The sequence below is a fragment of the Nomascus leucogenys genome, chromosome X (assembly GCF_006542625.1).
Source record: "Nomascus leucogenys isolate Asia chromosome X, Asia_NLE_v1, whole genome shotgun sequence".
Classification (NCBI taxonomy): Eukaryota; Metazoa; Chordata; class Mammalia; order Primates; family Hylobatidae; genus Nomascus; species Nomascus leucogenys.
Window position 1 is genome coordinate 137,326,834 of NC_044406.1, and position 19,714 is coordinate 137,346,547.

General features: G+C 39.5%; 1 protein-coding gene across 1 annotated transcript in view; it reads right to left on the reverse strand.

Moving 5' to 3' along the window:
• The window catches only part of GABRA3 (gamma-aminobutyric acid type A receptor alpha3 subunit), a 269,212-nt gene that overhangs the window by 31,026 nt on the left and 218,472 nt on the right, over positions 1-19,714 (reverse strand). Inside the window, exon 7 of the mRNA XM_003271855.4 lies at positions 12,693-12,836. Coding sequence (XP_003271903.1) covers positions 12,693-12,836 — 144 coding nt within the window. The remainder of the gene's footprint in view (positions 1-12,692; positions 12,837-19,714) is intronic.

The following is a 19,714-nucleotide window of genomic DNA, read 5'->3' on the forward strand; positions in this document are numbered from 1 at the left end:
TATCAGTGTACCAATACAGCTTGCTCAGAACAATTTCGACACAATTCATTCAAGTAAATTAATGTTCTCATTTAAATAATAATCAAATAAAAATCTCTTCTACAGCACTTGCTATGTGATAGGCACTCATTTAGCACTTTAACATTATAAAATATTTAATCTTCACAGGAACCCTATGAGGTAGGTACTATTGTTATCCTCATTTTATAGCTCAAGAAACTGAGGCAAGGAGAGATGGAGCAACTTGCATAAGGTTACACAGCTAGTAATTAGTAAAGCCCAAAGTCAAGCCCAGGTAGGTTGTCCACAGTTCATGCTTTTTAACCATTATGCTCTGCTGTTCTAATGTACTTACTTGGTTAGACCCAAAAGTTCACATAGCAGAACGTGAACTGACCTACATTACCCCACTCCTAAAATGAGAGTGAGCACTTACTGCACTTTTACTGTGTGCCAAAATATTTTCTGAGTGTTTGTGGATTGTTAACTTTATATCCTCCTAACAGTTCTGTGAGATAGGTACTAATAATTACCCCATGTTGTTAAATGTATTAGTCAATTCTCCCTCTTACTGGATTTGTCAGCAGCATTTTATGCAGTTGATCCTTCTTCCCTCTTGTAATCACTCTTCACAGACCCTCTAGGCCATGATGCTTTTCTGGTTTCTCTCCTACTTCACAGACCATTCCTCCAAAGTCTCCTTTACTGTTCCTTTTAATTTCTAAACACTGGAGGATGTCAAAGCTCTGTACTTGTACTTCTTTTTTCTGTCTCACTCAGACACTGGCAATTCTCATCCAGCCTGTGTCTTTAATAACTTAAACTCTAATAACTCCCCAATGTATAACTTCTACCTGGGCTTCCTACTTGTCGTGGGTTGAATTGTGTCCCTCAAAAAGATATGCTGAAGCCTTAGGCCCTGTTACCTCAGACCGTGGCCTTGTTTGGAAATAGTGTTATTGCAGATGTAGTTAGTTAAGATGAGGTCATGCCGTACTGGAGTAGGGTGGGCCCCTCATCCAACATGACTAGTGTCCTTAGAAGAGAGCACCATGTGAAAACACAGACACACAGGGAGAAGGATATGTAAAAAGCAGGCAGAGGGCTGGGCGCAGTGGCTCAAGCCTGTAATCCCAGCACTTTGGGAGGCCAAGGCAGGCAGATTACAAGGCCAGGAGATCGAGACCATCCTGGCTAACACGGTGAAACCCCATCTTTACTAAAAATACAAAAAATTAGCCGGGTGTGGTGGCAGGCACCTGTAGTCCCAGCTACTAGGGAGGCTGAGGCAGGAAAATGGCGTGAACCTGGGAGGTGGAGGTTGCAGTGAGCCAAGATCGCGCCACAGCACTCCAGCCTGGGCAACAGAGCGAGACTCCGTCTCAAAAAAAAAAAAAAAACAAAAACAAAACACACAAGCAGAGATTGGAGTGGTGCAGCTGCAAGCCAAGGAATGCTAAAGATTACAGCCACCACCAGAAACTAGGGAGAGGCAAGGGACAGATTTTCCCCCTCAGAATCTCTAGAAAGAACCAACCTTCTTGATGCTTTCATTTGAGACTTCTAGCCTTAACTGTGAGACACATTTCTGTTAAGTTGCACAGTTTGTGGTACTTTATTATAGGCGCCTTAATATTCTCTACTCAACTCTAAGATTTATATATTAGACATCACTACTTGACTTAACATGAAAATCAAGATTTTGGTTTTCACTCTCCCCATCCCCAACACCCATTCAAAATGGCTCCCCCAAGAGACTTTCCACTGACTTCTCAACCCCACCGTGTTCTGTTGCTCTCTCTCTCACTTGCTCTCCTTCCCTCCCTCCTTTCTCTCTCACACATTTACACACACACACACACATAACACACACAAAATCAATCAATCAGCCAACCCTTGCAGTTCTTTCTCCAAAATAGTTCCATAATTTGACCACTTCTCACCACCTCTACTGCTACCACCCTGGTCTAAGCCACCATCATGTCTCACCTAGAGTACTGGAATAGCTTTCTAACTGGTCTCCTTGTTCTGTCCTTGACTCCTCTTCAATGCATTCATAGTACAGCTGCCAGAAATTATCTTATTAAAACATAAGTCAGATCTTGTCTGTCTTCTGTTCAAGACTATCCAATGGTTTACCATCTCTCAAAGAGTAAAAGCCAGATTCTCCAAAATAGTCCCCAAAGACCCTTGCGATATGCCTGCTCTAATAGCACTCTTATCAGAGCTTCTTATTTTTCACCACTCTTCCTCCACCCACATTTGGTTTTGGCAGGATTCACAAATGAGGCAATTTCCCACTTTTCTACTCTACCCACTCCCTTGTACCTAAACCTAGGAAGCACCATCTGGTCATCCAAGGCTCAATATACAACCCATATTGAATATGTATTCACATCTTAGCTTGTTTATGTGAACACAAAAAATACAAGTAGGCTTATTTTTAATTTAGCAAATTAAAAATTACAACTTTGGAGTTCCCATCTCTTTTCTTTCTCTCTGCTTCTTTTTTTCAATTATTTTCTTTCTTTGTTTTATCTTCTGTCTGTGTGCATCTCTACTTCTTTCTGTCCTTTCCGTTTCCTTCACTCTCTCCCCACTGAGAAGGCATTGGGGATTTGTTTTTCATGAGAGTTGGACTTTGATTAGCTTATGCAATTCTCCCTCTTTATCATCTCACATTTCCAAACCCTACCTATTAATCCTATCTCTGATCATGTGAAATATTTAATATATAAAAGATGTAATAAATATTGATAAATTAATTACATTCTGTGGATCTAAAAGGCAAAGCAAATGGACTTTGCAAAAGATTATCAAATTAACCATTTGTTTTGAATAACTGACTCAAAACGGTTGAACACATTGATTTTCCTCAATCCTCTCCTTTTCTATACTTCTTTCTTTCTCATTCTGTCTTGTTGTCTGTCTTCTGAAGAGGTGAAAGGAATTATCTTTAGTAAGAACTGACACCATTTACTAGGTTGCGAAGATTTCCCTGGTTTCTGTCCTTGTATTGGAGACTATCTGGGTCCACTGTGAAATTGTCAAAGGGACAATGGAAAGACACTTTCGTATATTCACAAGTATTCACAACCTAGATCATTTTTATGGGTGGAACTTACAAGTGGACTTTTCGAAAGCTTAGCAAATTAATTTATTATGTCAATTAACTTAATCAGTTTTCTTAAACACAACTCTGATATTTTCCATCTCTGTATATCTTCTTCTCTGCCAAAGAGAGAACTGAAACTTTAATCAAATTGGAAGATTTTCACAATTCCCTCCATCCCACCTCCACCCTTTTGTCCCAGCTTATTAAGCTCATTATGTACCATCTGTGTTGTGTGTGTTTTATATGAAATATTCAAGGGTACAATATAAAACATACAATGCATATGTATTCATAAATTAGTTATTATCTATGTATCAGAAATGCAGAACAGTTTAGCTAAATAATGCTTTACGTAACTGACTATATTTTCCTGAAGTGGATTTGTTAGATTCTCTCCCTCCTTGCCCCTATTGCTGCGTCTCTCTGTCTTTCTTATTATGAAGGATGACCCTTTAAGTGATTTGGGGGAATTTTCTCCTGCCTTTGCACTTCAGCCTATTAAATTCCGTCTGTGTTAAATATGAAATATTTGATAATAGAATGTAAAACACATTCACAACTTAACTAGTTTCTAAGGTTTTGAAACACACAAGAGGATTTTTTAGCTTGGCAAATTAACTCATCATAAAAAAGTAAGTGGATATATTTTCTTAAATCTATCCTGGGTATTTTTCCCTCTCTCTGTCTCTACTCCTTGTTCTTTATCTTGCCTCCTGTTTTCTTTTTATCTCCATCTCTCTGATTTTTCTTTATGTCCTGTTTTATGCATTATCTTTACTTACCTATGCTACACATCTAAAGAAATAATATATACAATGACAATAATAATAAAACTGTCATTCTAACAAATGATCAAATTTCTAGGAAAGATGGATATATAAGGATCACACATCCAAACTATTCTTTTAGAAAATTAATGTAATAATTCGCCAAATTAGGGAAAATAGGGGATGGTGTCAACAACTAGCCACAGACTTTGAGGAATTTCATTCATTTATTTAATACATGTTTGAATCTGGAGCAAAGAGCAGACGGCCTCTGCATGAAGCTAGTTCATACTGAGGACTGACAGCATTTGGAGAGAAAGCCAGCCATACCAATCAGAACATCCACAGATTGTGGGTCCTTTCTCTGGCCCAGATTTCCATTCATAATGTAGACCCTACATGGAAGAGTGTATGAAGCATTTAGAAAGGAATGCCCATAATTTATGGTCACAATAAAAACAATACATATATATGTAAGGTAATAATATTTATATGGTTCCTAAATCAATAGGTATAAAAGTATGTGCAGCAAAATGTCTCCCTCCCACACCTGCCCCCAAATTATCCATTTCACATCTCCTTCCTTTAGGTAACTACAATTAACAGCCTCTTGTGTATCTTCCTAGAAAGATTATGTGTGTGTGTGTGTATGTATATATAGTTTGAAAACATGTATCTACGATAATTAAAATAATGTGATACATATAAAGAATAGACAGAGAGACAACAATGAAAAAGAATAATATAGACACGGATTTATGCGTTTGTATGTGTATGTATGTGCACACATGTGGATTTAGTATATGATAAAAGCAGCATCTCATATCAATGAGGAAACACTTGATTATTCACTCACGGATACTGGTACATTTGGTTACCTCATAGTGCAAACCAAAAATAAAACTCCAGATTATATTCGAGATGTAAATTTTAAAAATGGAAATAACGCAGTTCCTAAAAAATGTAGGTAAAAAGTTGGAAAGATGTCCAATTCATATAGCAGACTGAGCAGCAACATTTGCCTCCTCTTTCTCTTAAGACTTCATCAAGTGCCAGTGAAGACAGTAAAATAGAATAAACCCATAAGAAAGAAAACAACAGGAAAGAATGAATGAAAGAGCTCGAGAATTTTGGAATTCAGAAAGTGCTGATGGAGAAAGCAGGCCCCAGTGTAGATGAGAAGCAGCAGAGGGAGCTCAGCTTACAAGGGAGGTGCCTGCTGGCAACGCCCAGAGAGGACACAGACCTGGGGGCTGCAGGGACAAAGGGAGAGGGTCTCAAGGATGGGAATGGGAAATAGGGACATTTCCTGCAGATCTGAACTCGGAAAAGTTACAAGCCCTACTTCCACAGGCACAAGGACTGTATCAATATGTTTACTCTCCCACTGAAAAGAAAGATAACCTGAGTGCCTTAATCTAAAATACTCTGAAGGGTCTTTCTACAGAAAACTAGGGAAATTTAAGTGGTGGTAGGCCCTTAAAGAAGAAATGCAATCCCAACAAAAGACAGTATTCATACAGTCATAGTAATACAAATGTCCCTTGCTGGTTTTGAGCTTTTAAAATCAATCTATAGAGAAAGTATTGAAAGCTTAATTAGGGGTATATAACGGTATTAGTTTTCTATTTATTGGTACTTTATCAAATTACCCCACACTTGTTGGCTTAAAACAGCACAAATTTATACTCTTATACTTCTGAAGGTCAGAAGTCTAAAATGGGTCTCACTGTGCTAAAATCAGGATGTAGGTGGGGCTGCCTTCACTTCTGGTGACTCTAGGGAAGAATAGGTTTTCTCATCTTTTTGGCTTCTCTGGGTAGTCCACATTTCTGGGCTTGTGGCCCCATTTGTCATCTTTCAAGCCAGCTGTAAAATATCTTCTACTCATTTTCTTTTTGACTCTGGTCTTCCTGCCTCTCCTTTATAAGGACTCTCATGGTTACATTATGCCCACTTGAATAATCCAGAATAATCTATTTTAAAATCAGCTGATTAGGCACCTTAATCCCCCCCTTTCCATGTAACCTAACATGTTCACAGGTTCTGTGGAATAGAATGTGGACATTTTTGGGGGACCACTATTCTCTCTACCACAAGAACTAAGTGTATATTTTAATCTGTTTTTACAATGAAAGCAAACTTTTAGTTGGCAGAAGTTGGAAGAAAGAAGGTGAGGATATGAGGACAGAAGGGTTGATAGATCAATAAATATAGCTAACTATTTGATCCAGCTATCAATACTTGGAGGAAAGGAGAGGTAGGGGCAATGGAAGTGAGATAAGCACTCATATACCTTAGAGTAGGGAATCAATATTTCATCTCTAAAGGTGAAAAATAGCAGTATAAGCACATTATTTAGAACTATAGAGGGAACCATCAGAAGTAAAACATAAGTGGTTAAAATGGGAACTGCTCCTTTTCAGTATATACCTTTCTGTTATTTGATTTTTTAATTTTCTTTTCTTTCCTCCTTCCCTCCCTCCCTGCCTTTCTTCCTGCCTTCCTTCTTTCCTTACATCCGTCCTTCTAGATGCAAAGTAAAAAGGGAGTGATCCATGTAGTGATTATGTTTATAGACTCTGGAGCAAGTTTGCTGCCTTGTTTCCAAATCTTGCTCTACCACTTACCAACTGTGTGACCCTGAGAAAATTATTTAATCTGTCTGAGCCTCGATTTCCTTATCTATAAACCTCAGATAATACCACCACCCACCTCAAACTGTTGTTCAGGGGTTAAGTGAGTTAATACATGCCCTCAGGGAAATGCTTTGCACATATTACATGCTCAAAAATTGATCATTATTAATTCTACCACTATACCCATGTATTACTTTGATAAACAGTAAGAAAAGAAGGACAATATCTTGTTGCATAGGGCTGCCATAACAAAGTACTACACCCTGGATGGGTTAAAACGAAACAAATGTATTCTTTCACAGTTCTGGAGGCTGGAAGTCTGATATTGAGGTGTCAGCAGAGGTACACTCCCTCTGAAAATTGTAGGGAAATCCTTCCTTGCCTCTTCCTAGTTTCAAGTTTTCTCACAATCTTTGGTGTTTCTCAACTTATAGAAGCATCACCCCAATCTCTGCCTTCATATTCACATGGTGTTCTCCATGTGCACGCGCGTGTGTGTGTGTCTCTATGTCCAAATTTCCCCTTTTTATAAGGACACCAGTCATATTGGATTAGGGCCCACTCCACTGCAGTATGACCTTATCTTAACTAATTACATCTGCAGTGACCCTGTTTCCAAATAAGGTCACATTTTGCAGTACTGGGGGTTAGGACTTAAACATATCTTTTCAGGGGACACAATTCAACCCATGATACCTGTGTTGGCAAGGGTGAGGGGAAATTGGCATGCTCATCACTGATAATAGGAGTGTGAATTGTTTAACCTTTCAGAACGGCAGTTTGTCAATATGTATCAATTTTTTTTAATGTGTCTACTTTCTGAAATAGCAATCTCAATATCCTGTCTGTATCTTAGGCGGATACTTAAACAGGAGCAAAATGCTACAGGGAAAAGAAGGGTCTTTACAGTGTTGTTTATAGCATTAAAACACAGAATATAATAGTGGATGATTGTTTAAATAGATTGTGATCCATCTATATGAGGACATTACCAAAAAAATACTATTTTACTGAGTTTCACAATGAAATGCTACACTTCCTAGTGACAACAGGGATTATCATCATTGTCAACTATGCTCTGGCCTGACAGGAAGGGTTTTCATTTTTTTTTTTAAGTAACCAAAACAAGTAATAATAAATGTGTGCCGTGTTCATTCTAATTGCTAACATATTTTACTAAATCTTGTGTACATTTTACTTGGATTATGTGCATTTAGTGACATGAAAACACATTTATAATATAAAATTAAATAAAAATCAGCTTATAAAACAGTATCAATACTATGGCCCCATTTATATAAAAACATATTTATACAGAAAATGCAAAGGGAACCGTCTTAAATACTGAATGTAAAATAATCAGTTAATGTACCAAAATCTTCTAAGATATTTCTACAAAGTGGAAACAAAAAGTATTTTAATTTCCCACATTTGCTCCTCCATGTATTTCTAATTTTCCTGTTATGAACGTGTATCTTCTGTGTGCTAAAGATGAGACCAACCGCGGTTTACCAAAATGAAGTGGGAGTGGGGTCTGATTAGGCTGCCAAGGATTGGTCTCAAGAGTTGATGCCAGGTGGGCAGTGCCCAGGACAGATGAGGAGGTGAGGGGAGTGAACAGATACAGGGACTTCTCTCGCTTGCTCACTCTGAGGAGGAAATCCCTGCAGCAGCAAGGGCAGGCCTTCAGCCTCTAGGGCCCGGCTGTGCAGTACACCACTTTGGGCTATGTGATGCTGCAGCCTCGGCCTCCTCCTGGGGCCTCCTTCCTCTTTTCCCTTAAGTTGGGGTGGGGAAGAGAGGGGAAACCAGGCAGTGGCATTGGTGGTGGCACCTCTGGAAGCAGGAGGCTGGCTTCTCTGCTCACACATGTAAGGGGTCCAGTGGAGACGTGAGGGGACAGGAGGGTGTGTGAAACCTGCAAATGGCTCCTCTCCCTCCTTGCTTGCACAGTCCCGGGATCAGGGCCCTAAAGGCTGGCAGTACCTGTGCAGCCAGTGCAAGAAAAGTATGTCAATGCCCCTGCTTCACCTTCAGCAGAGTGAGCCAGGGACGGGTCCCTGTCTGGCTCTGCCCACACTCCCAGGGCTCTGAGCCCTGGCCACGCAGTGGCCCAGGTAAGCCAATGCACGATGGCCAGGAGCACTCCTGGGACACAGGGACAGGGCCCAGGTGGTCCAGACACTCCCACCGCCAGCCACCTCTACTGCTTCTGCCAAAGCCAGGCACTTGACCCCAGCAGCAATGCTCACCCATTGGAAGGAGGGAATTCTTCAGATTGGGGCCAGCCACACCTTGCCTGTCTGTGCCACTTGGACTGGTCCAGCTGGAGGCCTGCTATACATGACCCCAGGACCCCATGGAACAGCCCACCCACCCCTGCAGCCCTACACTCCCTCTCTCTTCTGCATCTTACTCTGAACAGCTTTCAGCTTCCCTAACAGGCCATGCTCTCTCATACTTCTGGACTTTTGACATCTCAGTATTGCCTTTGTCAAGAATAGCCTTTTCCCACACTAATTCTAGATCTCTAAATCCTGTTTGTCCTTCAATTCCATTTCAAATGTTGATTTTTTTAGGCACCCTCCCCTGATTCTGAGGTGGAAGGAAAACGGGGCAGAGGAGATGACAGACTGTGATATCACAAGAGGGAACAGTGTAGGTCTAGATGAGACAAAAGGACATGTATAACTGTGGATTCACAGAGACAAGTGTTGCTTGAAAATTAATGTTGAAAGCTTCTATCATTTTATAGCAAAATTATGTGATATGTGGGCCCCAGCATATACTCCATTTTGACAAACATTCTAAGGTTAGTTGAGATCCAGAATATATCGTTCCTCAGGCCCCTTGAACTGGTCAGGGGCCATTTCCAAATGGACAGACTTAAGGCCACAGAACAAAACTCTAGTTTCATTTGTCAATATCCAAGAGTTAGCCATTGATAAAACCTGGCAGATTTTGCCAACCAAGCTTTTTTCTCAGTTACGTGATCCACTTAAGAAACTAATTCCATGGCTACTCCCTGGACATCCTGGCTGTGTGCTTGACCTTTTCTGGGATTAGTTAATGTGCCACCTCAGCACAGGCTGAGTTAAGCAATTATTTTAATGAAATCTTTAGGAACAAAGCTCAGCTCTTCACCCACCATGGCCTCCATCTGCTTTCTCTTCTCATACTCTAGCCCTAATGCCCTTCATCTTCTGCACCACTCTCCAAGAGGCAGCAGGCAATCGTGGTTAAGAGGATGGTCCAATAACAGGCTCTGAAATTGTGGCAATAATCAATAGCTTACCAACCAAAAACAGTCCAGGACCTGATGGATTCACAGCCGAATTCTACAGAGGTACAAGGAGAAACTGGTATCATTCCTTCTGAAACTATTCCAATCAATAGAAAAAGACAGAATCCTCCCTAACTCATTTTATGAGGCCAGCATCATCCTGATACCAAAGCCTGGCAGAGACACAACCAAAAAAGAGAATTTCAGACCAATATCCCCAATGAACATTGATGCAAAAATCCTCAATAAAATACTGGCAAACCGAATCCAGCAGCACATCGAAAAGCTTATCCACCATGATCAAGTGGGCTTCATCCCTGGGATGCAAGGCTGGTTCAACATACGCAAATCAATAAATGTAATCCAGCATATAAACAGAACCAAAGACAAAAACCACATGATTATCTCAATAGATGCAGAAAAGGCCTTTGACAAAATTCAACAACCCTTCATGCTAAAAACTCCCAATAAACTAGGTATTGATGGGACGTATCTCAAAATAATAAGAGCTATCTATGACAAACCCACAGCCAATATCATACTGAATGGGCAAAAACTGGACGCATTCCCTTTGAAAACGGGCACAAGACAGGGATGCCCTCTCTCACCACTCCTATTCAACATAGTGTTGGAAGTTCTGGCCAGGGCAATCAGGCAGGAGAAGGAAATAAAGGGTATTCAATTAGGAAAAGAGGAAGTCAAATTGTCCCTGTTTGCAGATGACATGATTGTATATCTAGAAAACCCCATTGTCTCAGCCCAAAATCTCCTTAAGCTGATTAGCAACTTCAGCAAAGTCTGAGGATACGAAATCAGTGTACAAAAATCACAAGCATTCTTGTACACCAATAACAAACAAACAGAGCCACATCATGAGTGAACTCCCATTCACAATTGCTTCAAAGAGAATAAAATACCTAGGAATCCAACTTATAAGGGACTTGAAGGACCTCTTCAAGGAGAACTACAAACCACTGCTCAATGAAATAAAAGAGGATACAAACAAATGGAAGAACATTCCATGCTCATGGGTTGGAAGAATCAATATCGTGAAAATGGCCATACTGCCCAAGGTAATTTATAGATTCAATGCCATCCCCATCAAGCTACCAATGACTTTCTTCACAGAATTGGAAAAAACTACTTTAAAGTTCATATGGAACCAAAAAAGAGCCCTCATCGCCAAGTCAATCCTAAGCCAAAAGAACAAAGCTGGAGGCATCATGCTACCTGACTTCAAACTATACTACAAGGCTACAGTAACCAAAACAGCATGGTACTGGTACCAAAACAGAGACATAGATCAATGGAACAGAACAGAGCCCTCAGAAATAATGCCGCCTATCTACAACTATCTGATCTTTGACAAACCTGACAAAAACAATCAATGGGGAAAGGATTCCCTATTTAATAGATGGTGCTGGGAAAACTGGCTAGCCATATGTAGAAAGCTGAAACTGGATCCCTTCCTTACACCTTATACAAAACTTAATTCAAGATGGATTAAAGACTTACAGGTTAGACCTAAAACCATAAAAACCCTAGAAGAAAACCTAGGCAATACCATTCAGGACATAGGCATGGGCAAGGACTTCATGTCTAAAACACCAAAAGCAATGGCAACAAAAGCCAAAATTGACAAATGGGATCTAATTAAAGAGCTTCTGCACAGCAAAAGAAACTACCATCAGAGTGAACAGGCAACCTACAGAATGGGAGAAAATTTTCACAACCTACTCATCTGACAAAGGGCTAATATCCAGAATCTACAATGAACTCAAACAAATTTACAAGAAAAAAACCAACAACCCCATCAAAAAGTGGGCAAAGGACATGAACAGACACTTCTCAAAAGAAGACATTTATGCAGCCAAAAAACACATGCAAAAATGCTCATCATCACTGGCCATCAGAGAAATGCAAATCAAAACCACAATGAGATACCATCTCACACCAGTTAGAATGGCCATCATTAAAAAGTCAGGAAACAACAGGTGCTGGAGAGGATGTGGAGAAATAGGAACACTTTTACACTGTTGGTGGGACTGTAAACTAGTTCAACCATTGTGGAAGTCAGTGTGGTGATTCCTCAGGGATCTAGAACTAGAAATACCATTTGACCCAGCCATCCCACTACTGGGTATATACCCAAAGGACTATAAATCATGCTGCTATAAAGACACATGCACACGTATGTTTATTGCGGCACTATTCACAATAGCAAAGACTTGGAACCAACCCAAATGTCCAACAACGATAGACTGGATTAAGAAAATGTGGCACATATACACCATGGAATACTATGCAGCCATAAAAAATGATGAGTTCGTGTCCTTTGTAGGGACATGGATGAAACTGGAAAACATCATTCTCAGTAAACTATCACGAGGACAAAAAACCAAACACCGCATGTTCTCACTCATAGGTGGGAATTGAACAATGAGAACACACGGACACAGGAAGGGGAACGTCACACTCCGGGGACTGTTGTGGGGTGGGGGGAGGGGGGAGGGACAGCATTAGGAGATATACCTAACGCTAAATGACGAGTTAATGGGTGCAGCAAACCAACACGGCACATGGATACATATGTAACAAACCTGCACATTGTGCACATGTACCCTAAAACTTAGAGTATAATAATAATTTTTAAAAAAAAAGAGGATGGTCTTGGGAGCCCATCTGACAAGTGTTCATTTTCGTTTTGCCATTGCATAACTGTGACAAGGAGCAAATTACTGAACTTTATATACCTCAGTTTTCTCATGATAATACTACCTTTGTCACAACACTGTTTTGAAGATTAAATAAGTTATAAGCACTTAGAACAGTGACTGGCATGTGGTACAGGTTACAGAAATGTTTCTTAAATAAAGTAAGTTAAATACCTGTACTAGATCGGATTATCTCTGTTCCAACAACATGGCCCAGCAGGTCATACTGGTTCAAGCGAGAACCATCCTGTGCCACTTCCACAGATTTGTTCTTTCCGAGAGTCCAAGAATAAACCACTTCAGCTGTTGTATAGGCATCTAAGGCAGAGAAGGGTCAATAAAGAGAAGTTGAAGGAAATGGAGAATGATTACCCTTGATACTAAACTCAAATGAGATTGAAATAAAACTTCCATCTTCAAAGAGTTCTGGGTATGTGGTCTGTCTTCAACTGAAGTAATGCATCTGTCCATCCATCCATCCATCCATCCATCCTTCCATCCATTCAATAAACTCTCATTGAATAGCTACTGTAGTATATGCTGTGTACATAGAAATGAACCCAGAGTGTTCTCATACTTCAATGACTGTCTTCTAGACTGCCAATAAACTTTTTCTTCTGTTGGAGAGTAGACAGTAGGGGCAGGGGGAGGAATGGCTAAAATATTATCTCATGTAGGTGTCATAGACTCAAATGCCTACAGGAGCCATAGAGGTTGACATAAGTTGGATATTTGACCCCTCCAATTCTTATGTTAAAATGCAAACCCCAAATCAATATGGCACATGGATACATATGTAACAAACCTGCACATTGTGCACATGTACCCTAAAACCTAAAGTATAATTTAAAAAAAAATGCAAACCCCAGTGTTGGAAGTGGGGCCCAGTGGGAGGTGTTTGAGTCATGGAGGCAGATCCCTCACAAATGGCTTGGTGCCACCCCCCTCCAGTAATGAGTGAATTCTTGCTGTATTAGTTCACAGGCTATCTGATTGTTTTAAAGGAGCCTTGCACCGCCTTCTCTCTTTTGCTCCTCCTTTCATGTGACACGCTGGCTTGCTTTGCCTTTCACCATGAATAAAAGCTTCCTGAGGTCCCTACAAAATGCAGATTCTGGCTCCATGCTTCTTGTACAGCCCCCCGTAACCATGAACCAAATAAAACTCTTTTCTTTATAATTTACCTAGCTTCAGGTATTCCTTCACAGCAAAGCAAAACAGACTAACACAGAGGTACCTTGAATAAGTAAATCAGGCTAATTGTAAGAAAAATAAACTGGCAGAAAAGTAGTACAAATTTAATTAATTATGGAGCGAGCATATCAGAGAAAGCAAAAATTCAAACTAGTGGTGTTTTAAGTTAAAAAAGAAAAATTCCAAATTAAAATTACAATAATTAATTTTCTTTCATAACTTATCATTTTGATATGCAAACAAGACACTTGACACCTTTTCTTTTGCATCAGCATTAATGTCAAGGCTTGTATTTAGAATTCCAATGTCAAGTACAGAATTTGTATAGATTAGCAGGGGTGTGAGTAAGGGAAATGGTGAGAAATGAGGTGGGGTTATTTAATTTTAGTCAATATATTAAAGAAATGAGTTGATTCCTTCCCTGACATGATTAACTGTTTCCACCGTGGATTTTATATCTAGGGTGAGTACTTCCCCTAACTCAGGCACCCAGGCTCATAAAGGGATGCTGACCACATACTGTATACCCTTTTCCTTCAAGTTTTGAGCGGCCCGTTGTTCAAGCCAGAGGGGAAGAAGGGTTCCTCCAGCTCATGGTGGCAACTACTATACCCCTAATATACTCTATTTAAACCTTCTACCACAAAGCAAATAATTTCTGGTGAATCTGCCAATAAACAAATATAAATGCTGGGTCCCTGCAAAACTTTGCAGCATTGGATATACATTTCACAAGTCTGACATTAACAGCTATTCATGGGTACTAATTGTGATCTGCTTACATTACACTTTTTAAAACTTTTTCAATACACCTAAATAAGTCATTTCCTGCTTTGTTTGTAATGAGCAACATGCTAAAAATTTCTCCAATCACATCAAAATTCTCATTGACATGAACAAATATTCATAACTCTATGGTATTTTTTATATCTGTGCTCTTATAAGCTGCAAAGGAAAATATCACAGGAAGTTTAACTTTTCCACGTAATTTGCCTTGTATATCGCCTCAGTCATTTCTTCAACACAACAACAACAACATTTCTAGTCAGACACATAATTTCTGACGCAATTAATAGACTCTTTTTTTTTTTACAAGTTTGGTATCTATGAAATATTTTGATGCCTATAAAGGTTTGTTGCTGAAAGCATAACCACATTTTCTAGCAATAACATTTAGTGTATGCACTGAAGCACAAAACCTTTCAATGTTTTTTAATTAATATTTTCATTGTGCATTTTTTCTATATATAAATCATAGTTTTTTGTAATGAATAGCATGATTTTGATACATGAAGTTTTATGTTTTCAACAAAAGCATACTTTGTGTGCTTAAAGATGTGAAAATATCCTTTATTTCTATAAGAAAATGTAAACTCTCCCATCTTGTTTAAAATATAGCCATCTCAGCATGTCTTCATTTTTTAAAAAACTGGATAGATATGGTGTAAGAACCCTTTCATTCTCCTCATTTCTACTGGGAGCTCTTAATTCTCTTGTAAGTAAAACGAAAGTGCAAGTGGGATGATTACTGGCAATTGATATTAGACTCCCTTTTCAGGGAGCAACGTGAAAGTGATGGAGCTTATGAGGAAAGGGAAAGCATATCCTCATCTACAAGGGATAGTCACTATTTGGCCTCGATTGATTGAAGCCATGTAGGATTTGAGCCCAGTGTGTTGTCAATCTTCTGATTTTGTGAAATAATAAGCAAATGTGGAATTTTATGTGACATCTCCCAAATTTAAAATCTTAGCAAATAATTTTAAAAGTTGTAAACAGTGCATGGATCAAACAAGTCACACCTGAAGCTCCCAGTTTACAACCTATGGTCTAGAGACTTTCTCCTATAGATGGCTATGATTCCACCTTAAAAACAAAGCATCCTCTTCTACTTACGGGATATCTAGGGCTCTCAGCTTGATTCGTGGACCTTTAAACTATTATCACCAAGAAGAAAGGAAAATCTTCTCAGAACCCTTCTCTAAATTTACCTAAAATTTATACTGATATTATATAAGGCAGTCATAATACTATCAGTGAAATGTGATTTCACAAGACCCTTGTGCTCTCATTTTTCCCCAGAGTCTTTTATCTTTAGTACACATGCTTGGGGTACCCCTACTCCTAAGCAGGGAACCATCTGTATAGGTCTTCTTACCTTTGCTGTTCAGATGGTTGTAACACTTTTTGTTTAAAGATAAGTGCCATGTCTATCCAATCTACCCAAGATTTTGACAGTGTAAAAACTAGAACAGGTTTGTTCAGGGAAAGAGTAAGCAATGAAAGATTTTGTTTCCACCCCTAAAAAAGAAAAGGAATTTCTTGCTGGATCTTTTAACTTAAGCTGAGTACCTAGCACAAACAACCCTGAATATTCACCCTGAAAATCCAAGCAGACCCTAATGCAGATGTGACAATAAATTGTGTAGCTATCAGTATCTCAGAAAATTCACTTCTCCGGAGTAGCAACTTACTCTATGCAAAAAGCAACGATTTAATTTCTTTGGCAATAATATATGGGAACAGAGGGATTTGAGGAGAAAAAAATGCCCTCTTCTCATAAGATAGAGGGCAAAGCAGGAAAGACATGAATAAATGGAAGATGAAGATGTGAATTAAAAAATAATAATAAAAACAAAAACAAGTTGAAAACTACTCGATTGAGTGTCTGCTTGGAGCCTGACCTGTACTGGTAAATAAAGTTTGTGAAGGCACAGTAGCCACCATCACATCAGGAAGCCCACAATTTACTCGGGGAGACAGAGAAAGCACAATGGCTGTAGTGCAATTTGGAATATAGGAGTGTGCACACTAGTGAAATAAACACAAGTGTTAAGTAAAACCAGAGGTGAGCACTATTACTCCTGCTCAGAGTGGGGTGTTACAGAAGGATTCTTAAAGTAAATGATACTCAGAAAATGAGGCCACCTTTAGTAGGTGAAAGAAGGACATTCTGAGGCGGGCGGATCACGAGATCAGGAGATCGAGACCATCCTGGCTAACACGGTGAAACCCCATCTCTAAAAATACAAAAAAATTAGCCAGGTGTGGTGGCGGGCACCTGTAGTCCCAGCTACTCGGGAGGCTGAGGCAGGAGAATGGCGTGAACCCGGGAGGCAGAGCTTGCAGTGAGCTGAGATCGCGCTACTGCACTCCAGCCTGGGAGACAGAGCGAGACTCCGTCTCAAAAAAAAAAAAAAAAAAAAAAAAAAAAAAAAGAAGGACATTCCTAGTAAAAGAACAACATAGCCAAGGCAAAAAGTATGTGAGCACATGGAGCAGTAAAGGAATTAATAGTATCACTGGAGTCACAGGCCAGAAGGAAGCTTAATAAATAGCATAAAATATCCAAGTTAGTCTGGGTGCAGTGGCTTATGTTGTAATCCCAGCACCTTGGAAGGCCAATGCAGGAGGATTGCATGAGGCCAAGAGTTTGAGAACAGCCTGGGCAACATAGAAACCGTCTCTGCAAAAAAATTAAAAATTAGCTGGGCATGGTGGCACATACCTGTAGCCCCAGCTTCTCAGGAGGCTGAGGCAGGAGGATCAATTGAGCCCAGGAGTTCAAGGCTCCAGTGAGCTGTGACTGAACCACTGCACTCCCGCCCAGGCAATAGAGCAAGGCCTATGTCTCAAAAAAAAAAAAAAAAATCCAAATTGCCTACCTAAGAACTAAGGGTTTTTGCAGTCCTGGATTTCTTGTTTTTATTATATAGTCCCCAGAAGAAACTTCTAATGGGCAAGTGGGAACCTCTGTTGGAATACGCACATGTGTGTACATACATGTGTGTACACACAAGGAGTTGTGGACATGCCTAAAGGAGAGAGATGACATGACCAGATATAAGCTTGGGAAGGATCACCCTAGCTGCCATAGGGATGGCTGGTGGAAAAGAGTGAAACTGAAGCCAAGACAGTATTTAAAAGGTCATCACAATGCCTTTTGGTGTCAGTGACCCACAGGCATAATATACTAGACAGTGGGTTGAACTGAGTGGGACAGAGCGATTTCAGAAGTAGAAATGATTATAATTTTTGACTTTTCATGGTGGTTAAGAAAGGAAAAAGGACATTTTAAAACGATTCTACATGATCCTAACATTGTAGCTTTTGCAAGTACATGGATAATGATGGAATTTATTCACCCACTGGGGAGCAGAATTCTTCCCAGTTAGACCTCTTTCTGCTTTCTTCTTCCATGGATTTGGGCTCCTTTAATTCCTCGGCTTCTCTCCTGTAAAACTGCCCCCTCATCTCAATTCCAAACATTCTATTTTCATGGAGGAGCTGGGGTAGGGTGGAGGGACTGGTTCCTGAAGAAAGGATATCTACCTGACAATTAGAACGTTTTGCACTCGCTGAATGGGCCCCTCAATATATTTCATATGAGCTATAATGGCAAAAGCATCTCCTTGTCTTTAGTTGCTTAGCAAAATGCCTCCTTCTGTTATCTGAGCCTTGGTATGTAACAGACCCCAGGAAAAAAGGAAGTAACAAACAATCTTGCCATGTTAGCACAAATGAGAAAGCATTTCTTTTGAAATATTGTCAGAAACCACTTGCTTGATTAATTGATTTAATCAGTTACCCATTCAACAAATATCAAGGCATCATATTAGAGAGTGAAGATACAGCGGTCATAAAACATCTGAGGCCCCATCACCTCATTGAGCTTACAGTCTAGTGAGAAAAGACAGACAATAAACAAGTAAATAAATAATATAGTAACAGATAGTGATGCATGCTATGAAGAAAATAAAGTAGAGTTACGGGGTGAGGAGGGGTGTCATTAGATACAGTGATAAGAGAAGATCTCTCTGAGGGTGGTTTCTAATCTAAAACATTAAGAAATAAGAAGGAGTCAGTCATGCAAGAGCTTGATGGAAAACATTTCAGGCCAAAATAATAACAAAACAACTAAACCTCCCAAACTCCCCAAAACCAGCAAATGCAAAGTCTTCTACGTGGTAAAGAGTTCTAGGAACTGGCAGAAGGCCCATGTAATGGGGAAAGGGATATGATACAAGGTTGAGGAGGTAGGTAACCAGAATACAGGATCTAAACCAAGATAGAGATCACAAAGAGTTTTAGTGAAAAGAACTTAAGTTTGGTTTGGACATGGTAAAAATCCAAGGATTCTCCAGATTTCCCAGCACCATATATTGAAGAGACTGTCCTTCCCTTAATGTGTATTTTGGTGCTTTTGTCAAAAATCAGTTGGCTGTAAATATGTAGGTTTATTTCTGTATTCTCTATTCCTTTATTTTTTTATTTTTATAGATTTGGAGAGTACAAGTGCAGTTTTGTTAAACTGATATATCGTGTAGTGGACAAGTCTGAGCTTTTAGTGTACCCACTGCCCAAATACTAAACATTGCACCCTACAGGTATTTTTTCAGTCTTCACCCTCTCATACCCTCTCACCTTTTGGAATCTCCAGTGTGTATTATTCCACTCTCTGTATCCATGTATATCCATTATTTGGCTCCCACTTATAAGTGAGAATATGTGGTATTTGAGTTTGTGAGCTATATCACTTAGGATAGTGGCCTCTAGTTCCATCTATGGTGCAGCAGACACATGATTTCATCCTTTTTATGGCTGAGTAGTATTCCACGGTGTCTGTGTATGTGTTTGTATATACATATATATAGCAATTTTCTTTATCCAGTCAGCCACTGATGGACATTTAGGTTGATTCCATGACTTTGCTATTGTGAATAGTGCTGTGATAAACATAAAATTGCATGTGTCTTTTTATGTTCCATTGTTCTATGTGTCAATTTTTATGCCACTACCATGCTGTTTTGGTTACTATAGCTTCATGGTATATTTTGAAGTCAGGTAGTGTGATGTCCCCAGCTTTATTGATTTTGCTCAGTATGGTTTTGGAGATTTGGGGTCTTTTGTGGTTTCATATGAATTTTAGAATGTTTTTTCTATTTCAGGGAGCATGTCATTGGTGTTTTGATAGCAATCGTATTGAATGTGTAGATTGCTTT